This window comes from Gadus morhua, chromosome 9 (genome assembly GCF_902167405.1).
Source record: "Gadus morhua chromosome 9, gadMor3.0, whole genome shotgun sequence".
Taxonomy (NCBI): Eukaryota; Metazoa; Chordata; class Actinopteri; order Gadiformes; family Gadidae; genus Gadus; species Gadus morhua.
Window position 1 is genome coordinate 3437132 of NC_044056.1, and position 12874 is coordinate 3450005.

General features: G+C 44.8%; 1 protein-coding gene across 1 annotated transcript; it reads left to right on the forward strand.

Moving 5' to 3' along the window:
• The first annotated feature begins 15 nt into the window (after positions 1-15).
• Positions 16-2624, forward strand: LOC115550928 (aerolysin-like protein). The gene is made up of 3 exons (XM_030366331.1): positions 16-158; positions 918-1410; positions 2044-2624. The coding sequence occupies exons 2-3, from the start codon at positions 928-930 to the stop codon at positions 2512-2514; spliced, it is 954 nt and encodes a 317-aa protein (XP_030222191.1). The 5' UTR covers positions 16-158; positions 918-927; the 3' UTR covers positions 2515-2624.
• The last annotated feature ends 10250 nt before the right edge of the window (positions 2625-12874 follow it).

The window sequence follows — 12874 nt, forward strand, 5'->3', positions numbered from 1 at the left end:
CTACATTGGCATGTCTCCACCGTTTGGTGCGGATGGGCAAAAGGGCGAAAGGCATGGGCAAAAGGTTGTGGGTGTTTCCGAATACCGTCGACATTATCTATAAGACACTTCTCTTACCTTTTACTGGTCACTTGGCAAGGACAGGAACACACTGATTGGTAAGTAGTTGATATGCCGTGAAGACTTATCCTTGACTTAAACTTTTTTTTAATTAGGTTTATTTATTGTTTTTTATTAGGATTGTGGAAAGTGTATAGAAGTGTGTAAGTGTGCTGCAGTTTAAATAAATTACAAATAATACAGAGATATTTAGGGGGGGGGGGGGGGGGGTCCTGGGTGCGGGATTGCCAATGGGCCTCGGCAGACCACCTGATGAAGGGCTGCATTGTGGGCTTGTGAGGGGACACAACAGTAAAGTTATACTCTTCCATGAATCTAAACTCTGACCAAACAGACGCTTCGACGCAGTCATGAACCTTGTGAAGATGTGCGTTGTGTGTCGCCTCGACATATCGATTCACAGAGTAGTATAACTAAACTTTGAAAGACGTGTCTACATTCCTTTAATAACACAATAATGCTACCATATTCTGTATATACTAAATACAGTATATATATATATATATATATTCTATACTATAGACAGTATAAATTACAGAATGTCCTTTTCCTTAATTTTATCTGATGCTTCAGGCATTTTATTCCCTTTCCCATGACCCCCATTTTATAATAATCGAATATCCTGGATAATTCAGAAATGCACCCGACAATCACCATTAAGAAATAATTATCAAGGCAATTGGTTAGTAAATAAATAACATTGCATTATTGTGAAAGGTAATGTTGTGACAAATATTGCATCTTTTGTCGAGCATTTGGAGGATGCATGAATATATTGATGTACATTTCTGTTTCAGGTTATTAAACATGGCGACTACACTGGAAATCATCGGTGGAGGGGGAGGCACTGAATTTACTTTCAATGGCCTCGAAAATGGCGCCACCCTCAAGAAGATTGGAGTGGCAGTGGGCGGCTGGCAGATCAAAGCTGTGCGGGCAGAACTGACCGACGGGCGTGTGCAGACCTTTGGACAGGGTCACAATTTCAGTGAGTTTACGTTCGAACCTGGCGAGAGCATCACCAAGCTGTCCCTGTGGGGGAACGGTAACGGAACCCGTCTGGGTGGCATCAAGTTCTGGACGAGTTCTGAACGCGAGTTCTTCAAGTACATGAATGACTGGGGCCTGAAGACCGAGTACTCCATCGATGTGGGGTCTGGAGTCTGCCTGGGGTTGGAGGGGAGTTGTGGTGGTGACATCGACCGTATGGGATTCCTCTTCATCAATGCCATCAAGTCGTCTGTGCTAACCGATATAACCTATCCCAGCCTGGTCAACTACACTCCCCTGGTGAGTGCTGCTATTTGTGGAGAACCTGAGTCTGAATATGGCAGGATAAGTGGGCCAATACATTTCAATTAACAAGTGTTTATTTATTAACTCCGAAAAGCAATTGAAGTGGGATCATTTTCATGCATGAATAGCACCTGTTTTTTTAGTAGGCTTGTGTCCAGGACAGAAATTGGCACGTATTCTCCCTCTTTCCTATCACTAACAAAAGCATGTGTTATACCTATCGTTCATAGGTCCGATTTTTCCTATATATAATCAATCAAATGTATTTTATAAAGCCCCTTTTATATCAGCAGTTAGAAAGTAAAGATTTGTTCTGATCAAATGCGTGTTGGCCCACTTTGCGTTCCATAAAATACAACTTCATGAGTCCTGTCCACTGTATAAACATTTTATTTGAAATGGGGTTGACAGTTATGTATTTTGTTTAATTACATTAGGTCAATAAAATAGTGTCACCACTTCTTTTGAATTTCTCCACGGGGGATTAATAAAGTGTTAAAGTCTAAATCTTAGACAAAATAAATGAGTTGATATTTTCTGTACTGGTTATTAAGAATTATTTTGTGTGCTTCCTGAACAATATCCATATTTTTTGTGTTTTTCTGTGTCTGTGTGTGGGGTATGTAGGTAAACAAAGAATATATAAAGTCGCTGGAATATAAAAACGGCACTACTGCAGAAGAAGAGGATAAATTTACGTACAGCAGATCTGTGACCAAGTCTACCACCTGGAGCACCACCAATAAGTTTGAGACCACCTTCAGCCTGACTGTTACAGCAGGGATCCCGAACGTGGCGGAGGTGTCTGCTGGGTTTAGCCTGACCGAGGGAGCGGAGCAGACCTCCTCAATGACCAAAGAAGAGACCATAACCGAATCAGATGAGGTCACTGTGACGGTCAAACCAGGAAAGACCGTGAAAGTTGAGGCGTCAGTTGGACGAGCAGTCATCGAGCTCCCCTACTCGGCCACATTGAAGATCACATGCCTGAATGGCAGCGAGCTGCAGTTCCAAACCACCGGCAACTACAATGGTGTGGCTTACACTGCAGTGACTGTAGAGTCCACTGAGTCTACATATGTGAAGAAAATCGAATAAGATGCATCAACATCTTACTGTATACAGTTTTAATATTGATTGCATAACATTGGTTTGATTGCTAATGTAGAGTGACTGTCGCAGATAAATAAATCATAATCATAAACCTGCTTGTGTTTCCATGTTCATCCTTAGAGCTTGTAAAACAAAATATGAAAATGAGTCTGTGTAGCTGATCCCATTATTTAACGTTTCAGTTTAATAAGTGATCATTTCAATTCAAATATTCTATATGCTGTTAATAATTTAGTTTTCCAGTCCAACAGCCTGGAAAGATAATATGTTTCTGCACACTTCCAGTAAGATGCTAATTGCTTTAAAAGTTGAGGTTTATGCTAAATCGCTTCAGTAAATGTGGGACAGGTAATAATCGAAATAGTGCCAAAGATAATTCATTACACAATTGTTCCAAAGATACAGTAAATTGCCAACAGAAAAACAGCAATACAGCCGAAGGCACACCTTCATAGGACAAAACATGTTGGTTCCCTAACCTAGGGTGACCTCAGTCCCCAATACATGGAAAGAGTTCACAGCAAGTGTTCAAGAGGAAGGGGAGATCTTAATATTGAATATTCGCAATAAGTTCTACTTTAATATTTGTCTATTTTGGGGTACGTTTTGTGTAACCTGTAATTATAGGGATATCTTCAATATTGTCATATAATCATTACAGTATTAACAAAGATAAATGAAAAAATAAATCAACATTTGTGGACAAAAAACACAAATCCTGGAATCCTTTGTAAAACGATTTGTATCATCATCTTTGACCCATCAAAGTAGCCACCTTTTGCAGACATAACAGCTGAACACACTTCCGAAAATGGAAATTAAATATTGTTTGGGAAGCTCTTCTCAACACTGCTGAAGATGTTCCCACAAATGTGTTGTTATTGTAGATTGCTTTGTTTTCACCCTTCTGCCCAGTTCATCCCAAACTTAAACTTGAAGTGATAATAACTTTAAGAGCCCTATATTGGCGTTCTGAAACACAAGTGTGAAACTCGAAAACGCAAATAGCTTTCTGAGCGGTTCTCTGCCGCTGTTGCTATAATACCGGTGGATAAATGACATTTTGATATTGTGATATTTGACAGTCTCAGTTCTGAGTGCACCCAAAGTTACCCTTGGTTACCTTAAATCAATATGAGAAAAGCTCCGGAGCAACTTCTTTGGGTCCTTCTCCTTCGCTTAGATCGCCTTAATTGAAGTTTCTCCTGCAGCTCTAGTGAAAGAGGGCTTTACTGCCCTCTTCTCCCAGACTAACCTTCTCCCACTCTCTCTGCTGCTGTCCTTGCCATGACTGCCTTCCTCTGCTTCTTCTCTCACTTTTTCCTGTCCTTTTCCCTCTTTTATCTCTTACCCTCTGTCTTTCCCCCCTCCTTACTGCGCTCTCTCTGCTAGGATAATCACTATCGCTTTCCCCCTTATCACCCCACTGCTCACTGCTACTTGTGTTATACCACTCCCGTTCCCATTTTCTAATCACTATATAGCAATCCATATGTATGGATGCTGCTGTCCCTTTCTTCCCTTCTGGATCTTTGCTGCTCCTGTCTATTTTAACCTCACCCTGATGTCTACTGTGCCTGTTACTAGTTGGTATAAACCTGTGTTGTAGGGTGGTGGTTGAGTATTACTCACTTCCATCTCCTTATCCAAACTAACTATGTCCCATGCTTTATTTTCTCTCTGCCTAAATAGCTCTCCTTCCTTTTCAAACATTGCCAAAACTATACTCTTTTCCATTTTGCTAGGGCCTTCTTCCCTTTATCGTTAGGCATATTTTTACAACTCTAGGGGTAGCGGGGGAGGTAACGGATGTTAAAATTGTCCGGGTTATGGGTGTAGATGAAGAAACAATAGGTGAGTGAAACAATAAAGGAATGACAACAGCAACGGATAAGGTTGAACATAGGTCTGGTGAAGAAGGCGCATCAGCGCCTTCACTTCCTACGGACCCTCAAGAAAGCAAAGCTTTGCCCTAGGATTCTATCAGACTTCTTCCGCTGTACCACTGAGAGCGTACTTACAAATTGCCTCTCTGTATGGTACTGCAACTGCAACGCTGCCGACCGCAAGTCACTACACAGAGTAGTCAACTCTGCCCAGAGGACTATTGGCTGTCCACTCCCCCCCATTCACAACATATACCATGACCGCTGCTTAAACAAAGCCAAATCCATTGTCAAGGATAACACCCACCCAAACCATGGACTTTTCACCCTTCTCCCATCTGGCAAGCGATACAGGAGCCTGCGCTCCCGCACCAGCAGGCACAAGAATAGTTTCTTTCCAGAGGCTGTAACACTGCTGAACAAACCCCCACCCCCGTATAGCACTGGACTTTTAAATGGTTACCTGCATAGCTGTTGCATCTCACTTTATGCAATGTTCAACCTGCTTACATTTTACTGCCTAGCAACTGTTTACACTCATTACTGCACTGAACTGCACTGTCTAGCACTGCACTTTTTAAACGGCTAACTTTTTGGTATTTAAATGCTTCTTTTGCACTTCTGGTTGGATGTCAACTGCATTTCATTATTTTTGTATCTATACTCTGCTAGTGACAATACAATTGAATCAAATCAAATCAAATCGAATCAAACAATAAACATATTGGTGATGAAACGGAATATGTTACACATTACATTTTTGGGCATGCATTCTGTATTCTGTAACTGTATACATTTTAAAAGTATCCTGCCCAACACTGGCCGTAACACTCCCAACCATAAGAACAAACTTGCGAAGTTTGTTAACGACATTTCAACGACACTGTTATAACCCCCCTGGAATTAAGCGTCAGGGCTATTGGCACCAGACAAGGCATCGGCCAATACATTATCCGTACCCTTCTTGTGTTTGATTTGCAGGCTGTAGTTCGGGGCAATCAAGGACCAGCCGCTGGTTCTCTCCACAGCACCAGCTCCCAGGGCGCTTGCATCTACCTCTAACTTAAACGGTACTGCAAAGTCAGGAGCGGCGAGCACTGGGGCACTGCACATTAAAGCTTTAATGCAATCAAAGGCATGCTGGCAATCCACCGACCAAACAAACTGTCTAGCAGCACTGAGCAAACTGGTCAATGGGGCCACCACTGTGGAAAAGTTCCGGCAAAAGCTTCTGTAGTAGCCAGCCATGCCAAGAAACCGGCGCAACTCACGTTTGGTAGTGGGTGCAGGGAAACCTGTGATGGCCATGACTTTGGCTTCAATGGGACGAACCTGGCCATGACCCACCTGCTTACCCAAGTAGGTGGAAGTCGCTTTCCCGAAGTCACATTTGGCCAGATTGAGAGTCAAAGAGGCCTTCGCCGACCTCTTGAACACCAACGTCAGATTCTGCATATGCTCTGACCAAGTGCTAGAATACACCACCAAATCATCCAGATAAGCGGTGCAATTAGGGATGCCAGATAACACCACATTAACCAACCTCTGAAAGGTTGCAGGGGCATTCCACAGTCCATAGGCTAGGACATTATATTGTAAGCAATCATCTGGTGTCACAAAAGCCGAAATATCTGACGCACGTGGGGTTAACGGGACCTGCCAGTAGCCTTTCAACAAATCAAGTTTAGTTACATGTGTGGCTGACCCCAGACTGTCAATACAATCCTCCATCCTCGGCAGGGGGTAGGCGTCAGGAACAGTTACTGCTTTAACTGTTCTAAAGACATCACTGGTCATCTCCCTCCTCGACTACTGCAACTCACTCCTGGCTGGACTTCCTGCCTCTGCGATTAAACCTTTGCAGCGCATCCAGAATGTGACAGCGCGCCTCGTGTTCAACCTACCAAAGTTCTCCCATGTGACCCCCCTCTTCCGGGACCTCCACTGGCTCCCTGTAGTAGCTCGCATCAAATTTAAGACGATGGGACTGGCATACAAGGCAGTCGATGGAACTACCCCTGCCTACCTCCAAGCATTGCTAAAGCCAAACACCCCAGCTCGATCCCTCCGCTCAAATACCTCAGCTGGACGTCTGGTACCGCCATCGCTAAGAGCTAGCAAAGGCCGTTCAGCAAAGTCACAACTTTTCTCGGTTTTGGGACCTCAATGGTGGAACGAGCTCCCTGCCGCTCTCAGGATCGCAGAGTCGCTAACTATCTTCCGAAAAAGATTCAAGACTCACCTGTTCAGAATCCACCTCGACAATGCATAGCCACCCTCCCCCTTCTGGCCACCATTGTACCCTGTATTGTAGGGGTGAGATGAGATCTCGCGCCACGAGATCTCGCGAGATTAAACTCGACGATATTACCCGTCGCGTTAAAAATCTGTCTCGCGAGATTTGTGAACCCCCCTGGAATTAAGCGTCAGGGCTATTGGCACCAGACAAGGCATCGGCCAATACATTATCCGTACCCTTCTTGTGTTTGATTTGCAGGCTGTAGTTCGGGGCAATCAAGGACCAGCCGCTGGTTCTCTCCACAGCACCAGCTCCCAGGGCGCTTGCATCTACCTCTAACTTAAACGGTACTGCAAAGTCAGGAGCGGCGAGCACTGGCGCACTGCACATTAAAGCTTTAATGCAATCAAAGGCATGCTGGCAATCCACCGACCAAACAAACTGTCTAGCAGCACTGAGCAAACTGGTCAATGGGGCCACCACTGTGGAAAAGTTCCGGCAAAAGCTTCTGTAGTAGCCAGCCATGCCAAGAAACCGGCGCAACTCACGTTTGGTAGTGGGTGCAGGGAAACCTGTGATGGCCATGACTTTGGCTTCAATGGGACGAACCTGGCCATGACCCACCTGCTTACCCAAGTAGGTGGAAGTCGCTTTCCCGAAGTCACATTTGGCCAGATTGAGAGTCAAAGAGGCCTTCGCCGACCTCTTGAACACCAACGTCAGATTCTGCATATGCTCTGACCAAGTGCTAGAATACACCACCAAATCATCCAGATAAGCGGTGCAATTAGGGATGCCAGATAACACCACATTAACCAACCTCTGAAAGGTTGCAGGGGCATTCCACAGTCCATAGGCTAGGACATTATATTGTAAGCAATCATCTGGTGTCACAAAAGCCGAAATATCTGACGCACGTGGGGTTAACGGGACCTGCCAGTAGCCTTTCAACAAATCAAGTTTAGTTACATGTGTGGCTGACCCCAGACTGTCAATACAATCCTCCATCCTCGGCAGGGGGTAGGCGTCAGGAACAGTTACTGCTTTAACTGTTCTAAAGACATCACTGGTCATCTCCCTCCTCGACTACTGCAACTCACTCCTGGCTGGACTTCCTGCCTCTGCGATTAAACCTTTGCAGCGCATCCAGAATGTGACAGCGCGCCTCGTGTTCAACCTACCAAAGTTCTCCCATGTGACCCCCCTCTTCCGGGACCTCCACTGGCTCCCTGTAGTAGCTCGCATCAAATTTAAGACGATGGGACTGGCATACAAGGCAGTCGATGGAACTACCCCTGCCTACCTCCAAGCATTGCTAAAGCCAAACACCCCAGCTCGATCCCTCCGCTCAAATACCTCAGCTGGACGTCTGGTACCGCCATCGCTAAGAGCTAGCAAAGGCCGTTCAGCAAAGTCACAACTTTTCTCGGTTTTGGGACCTCAATGGTGGAACGAGCTCCCTGCCGCTCTCAGGATCGCAGAGTCGCTAACTATCTTCCAAAAAAGATTCAAGACTCACCTGTTCAGAATCCACCTCGACAATGCATAGCCACCCTCCCCCTTCTGGCCACCATTGTACCCTGTATTGTAGGGGTGAGATGAGATCTCGCGCCACGAGATCTCGCGAGATTAAACTCGACGATATTACCCGTCGCGTTAAAAATCTGTCTCGCGAGATTTGTGAGCTATCCAAACTTCTATTTGTGGTCTGTGGAGGCAGTAATGCGCCTTTGCTACATCTAGCCTGCCAGAACCTAAAGAAGGAGAAGGAAAAGAAGAAGAGGAGGAGAAGGAGGGGAAGCAGGGGAAGCAGCGAAAGCAGCCATAAACTGTGCTCGAAATCGTTCCCCTTCACGGATATAATAATAATAATAATAAATGAAATTTATCTAGCGCTTAATATGGTACTCTAAGACGCTTTACATATTGCCCTATCAAAACTATGTAAGACAGAAAAGAAAAACAGAGGTTAAACATGAAGAATAAGGTGGGAGTTAGGTGGGGAAGGCTAGTGTAAAAAGGTATGTTTTGAGTGCAGATTTGAAAGAAGAGAGGGTTGGAGAGACTTTGATGTGGGAGGGGAATGAATTCCAAAGGGTGGGGGCAGCAACTGAGAAGGCCCGATCACCCCAAGTCCGGCGCTCAGTCCGTGGAACTTGTTGCAGGTTGGCAGAGATGGACCTGAGGAATCGGGAGGGGGCGTGGTGATGGAGGATGGCGGCAAGGTAGGGGGGGGCTAGGCTGTTGAGGGCCTTGTAGGTGAAGAGTACGATTTTGAAGTTGATTCGTTTAATTGGAAGCCAATGGAGTTCACAGAGGACAGGTGTGATGTGTTTTCTGGAGCGGCTACCAGTGAGGAGGTGTGCAGCTGAGTTCTGGACATATTGAAGTTTTTTGAGGACACGGTTGGTGGTGCCATAGAGAAGACCATTGCAGTAGTCAAGCCTGGATGAAATGAAAGCGTGGATGAGTGTCGCAGCAGCGGTAGTTGACAGGTTGGGGCGGTGGCAAGCGATGTTTCGGAGGAGGTTTTATGAACATCCTTTCTGTACCAACAGCGATATATTGATGCAGTTCTTATGTGTGGCATCCCGCCCCTTAAACGAGGCACAGTGGTAGACGGCGTGTACCGCCGTCACCCTCCAGACGGCGACAGAGAGCAGCCCTTTCGCCTCCCCAATCAGCGAGATTGGGGGACACCTGGCCGGAGGCAGAGGAGCCTATTAAAAGGAGGTTGAGGACAGACAGGAGGGAAGCACGGCAGCGACGAGGAGATGGAGGCTCACGGAGACCCTGTAGGACTAAATGATTGTATTCAATTTGAACAGTGTCTGTCTGGTGCAATAAACGCCGCGAACGGTTTTAAACCCTGACCCAGTGTGATTCAAGAAGGGAAGGCAGGTTTGACATGGTTTCTGAATTAGAAAACCCGAGCGCAATGTTGTGGGGCATTCCTAAGCTCTAGTCTAGGCCATCTTCATCACCAGTACTTGAAACAACCGAGAACAACCCCACAGTAGAAACAGGAAGACTTTTCTCTTTGGGAACTTAATGTCTGTTTCCCTGACATGTTACAGTTTCAACATTTTTTTGACATTCAAAACTTGATCTCCTGGCTCAAAAGAGCGAACGACAGCTTTCTGGTCATAACGCTTCTTCATAGTCTTCTGGGTTGAGGCAAAAGCTTCCTTAGCAAGAGAGCCAGCTTGTTGTAAGCGCTCTTGAAACTGGCTAACGTAGTCCCGCACTTTTACCTCGGAGGAAGAACCTCAGCCAAAAACTGCTCCTTGACCACCTTCAGGGGACCTCTCACAGTATGCCCTAAACCAACTCTGCAGGGCTGAAACCAAGTGACTCCTGGACGGTTTCTAAACAATACTTCCTCAGGACTGACTTAAAGGTCTGGCGCCAGCACTCAAGGACGCCTTGTGACTCTGGGTGGTAAGCACTTGAGACCTTGTGGGTTATAGACAGTGACTGCAACACTTGCTTAAATATTCGAGAAAGAAAATTTTGCCTTGGTCCGTCTGCAAACTTTTGGGGAACCCAAAGGTAGAGCAGAATTTAGTCAGAGCTCTGATCACAGACTATGAGGTTATCGTTCGCAAGGGAATCGCCTCAGGGAACCTAGTGGCCACACACATGATGGTGAGTACAAATTGGTTGCCAGCCTTTGACTTGGGAAGTGGGCCCACGCAGTCTACAGTCACATGGGAATATGGTTCACCCTTGACAGGTATCGGACAGAGAGGGGCAGGAGGCATGACCTGGTTCGGTTTCCCAGTAACCTGGCAGGACTGACAAGTTTGGCAATACTGTGCCACAGAGGTCTTTAGTCTAGGCCAGAAGAAGTGTTTCAGATCATCATAACAAGAAGCAAGAAGGCAGCAACAAACAAACAGTGGCCGTAACACATTTTTAATCATTACCTCCATTTCTCCACATAATACTTAGAAAGTTCCCTCCTTTGGCCATTTAGTGCCTGATCTAGCTGTCCTCTTCCCGCACCTTTCCAAGATCCAATTTATCTCGGCTAGGGATGCAAATTATCGAGTAATTCATTAATCGATAGTTGTTTCATCTTAACGATCGATGATCGATTAATTGTTAAGCGGCAATTCGTCTGAGAAGCTGAATTTCCTTCTGAATGTGACACATTTAGGTGGTAATTTAACAAAGTCGTTTAGTTGTACTTTAAAATACTTCCACATATTGTGCATTTGGCGTCTTTGGCGTCATTAACCAACTTAAAGTGGCTCCATACTGCACTCCGTTTTGCCCTCTTCATCGTGTCAGTAGCTGTGTTCAAAATCGTTCCCTATCATGGATGTAGTGCACTAAATAGGGTGCACGCCATTTTGTAGGGTGTTCGAATTCTCAGTGGTCCACTATATAGGGCACTATAGGGCACTATATAGGGCACTATATAGTGGTCTTAAAATAGGGTACATACGATGTTCCCTACATGTTACTCCCGTATACCACAATGCAATGCGGTTGTATTTTTCCAGGGGAGAAGAAGCTGAATAACCGCGAAAACAAATACATTTAATGATGGAGTCTCCGGCTTGTGTTTAGAAATGTCAACAATTTATTTGGGATTTAACATAGAATATTTAACATTCAAAATTATGGGCGCGGGATCCGCGTTGCATTGTGGGACGTGGCGGCCATTTTGATGGCTACGCGAACGTTAACATAACTCTGACATAACGTTGTTGAACAAAGAGAAGTAGCAGTAGAGTTGAGAAAGAATAGCTAGAAAAAATATGTTAAAATCCCGAAAAGGATCTGGAATTTACCGGGACACATTAAATAGAGATGCCAGGGACCGGTATGGTGACAAAATCAGCATTATTAATAATTTGGATCCATATGAAGTTCGGGCGGCAGGTAGCGGTAAAGGAGGCCATCAACATGGCGGCCACGCAAAGTAATTACGTCATGACACCCAAGCCCTGTCGGTGCATCAATTCACACAAATACCCGGCGCATTTACTGAGGCAAATGACGTTTAGAAATGTTCAGCGTAGTGTCCGAATTCTCGTTCCCTATTCCCTATATAGTGCACTATATCGTGTACACTATATAGGGAATAGGGAACGAGTTTTCGCGGTTATTCAGCTTCTTCTTCTCCCCTGGAAAAATACAACCACAATTGCATTGTGGTATACGGAGGTAACATGTAGGGAACATCGTATGTACCCTATTTTAAGTCCACTATATAGTGCCCTATATAGTGGACCACTGAGAATTCGAACACCCTACAAAATGCCGTGCACCCTATTTAGTGCACTACATCCATGACAGGGAACGATTTCGAACACAGCTCTAGTGTCCCGCTTTTCGTTTGTCTTGTCCTGCTTCTTCGCTTGTGCTTGTGTTCGCGTGTGCGTCAAGTACGTCTGGCGTCAAGCGCGCCCTCACGTGGACGGTTGGGGAATTACGGGTTAAAAATGCGATTAATTGCAAGTAATTTATTTTAATCGAGTAATCTCTTATCGACAATTAATCGATAATCGATTAATTGTTTGCATCCCTAATCTCGGCCCTACTTAACACGTGTTTGTTACCCAATATCTCTCCTGCTGTTGATGGCATGGCTCGGTTTCCTACCTAGGCTGGTTTCCCGGCTTACAACTATGTATAACTCTATTTTATGTTATTTAGTTACTATTTTATTCTCCCCCCACATTATATTCTCATGAATCAATAAAGCATTTGACTACACCGCCCTCTAGATAAGAAGCGGTATTCTCAGGAAACAATCAACCCTCTGACTACACCGCCCTGTGGCTAAGAGGCGGTATTCTCAAGAAACTTGATATGAGGATTGAAGAGATGTGTAATGCAAGACAAATTTCTGTTTAAACAGACATTAGACATTAAAGTTTATCTAATCTAATCTAATCTAATCTGACTACACCGCCCTGTGGGTTGGAGGCGGTATTCTCAGCAAACAACAATGAACCATAAAAAAAACTTGACTTTTTACAATGACAAACACAGACTCCTGGCAACGTCGGCCCTGTTGTCAGAGGTTGTGTCTCAGGAACAAACAAAGGAAACAAGCTTCTCAAACCATTGAAAATAAAAAATACTGAAAAGTACCACACTAAACGATATCCAAGGAAAACGTTAATAATAATAATATATATATTCAAAACTCCATACAAAATAAGACTATAACTGTTATATATAAAGTCAAAGATATATCAAC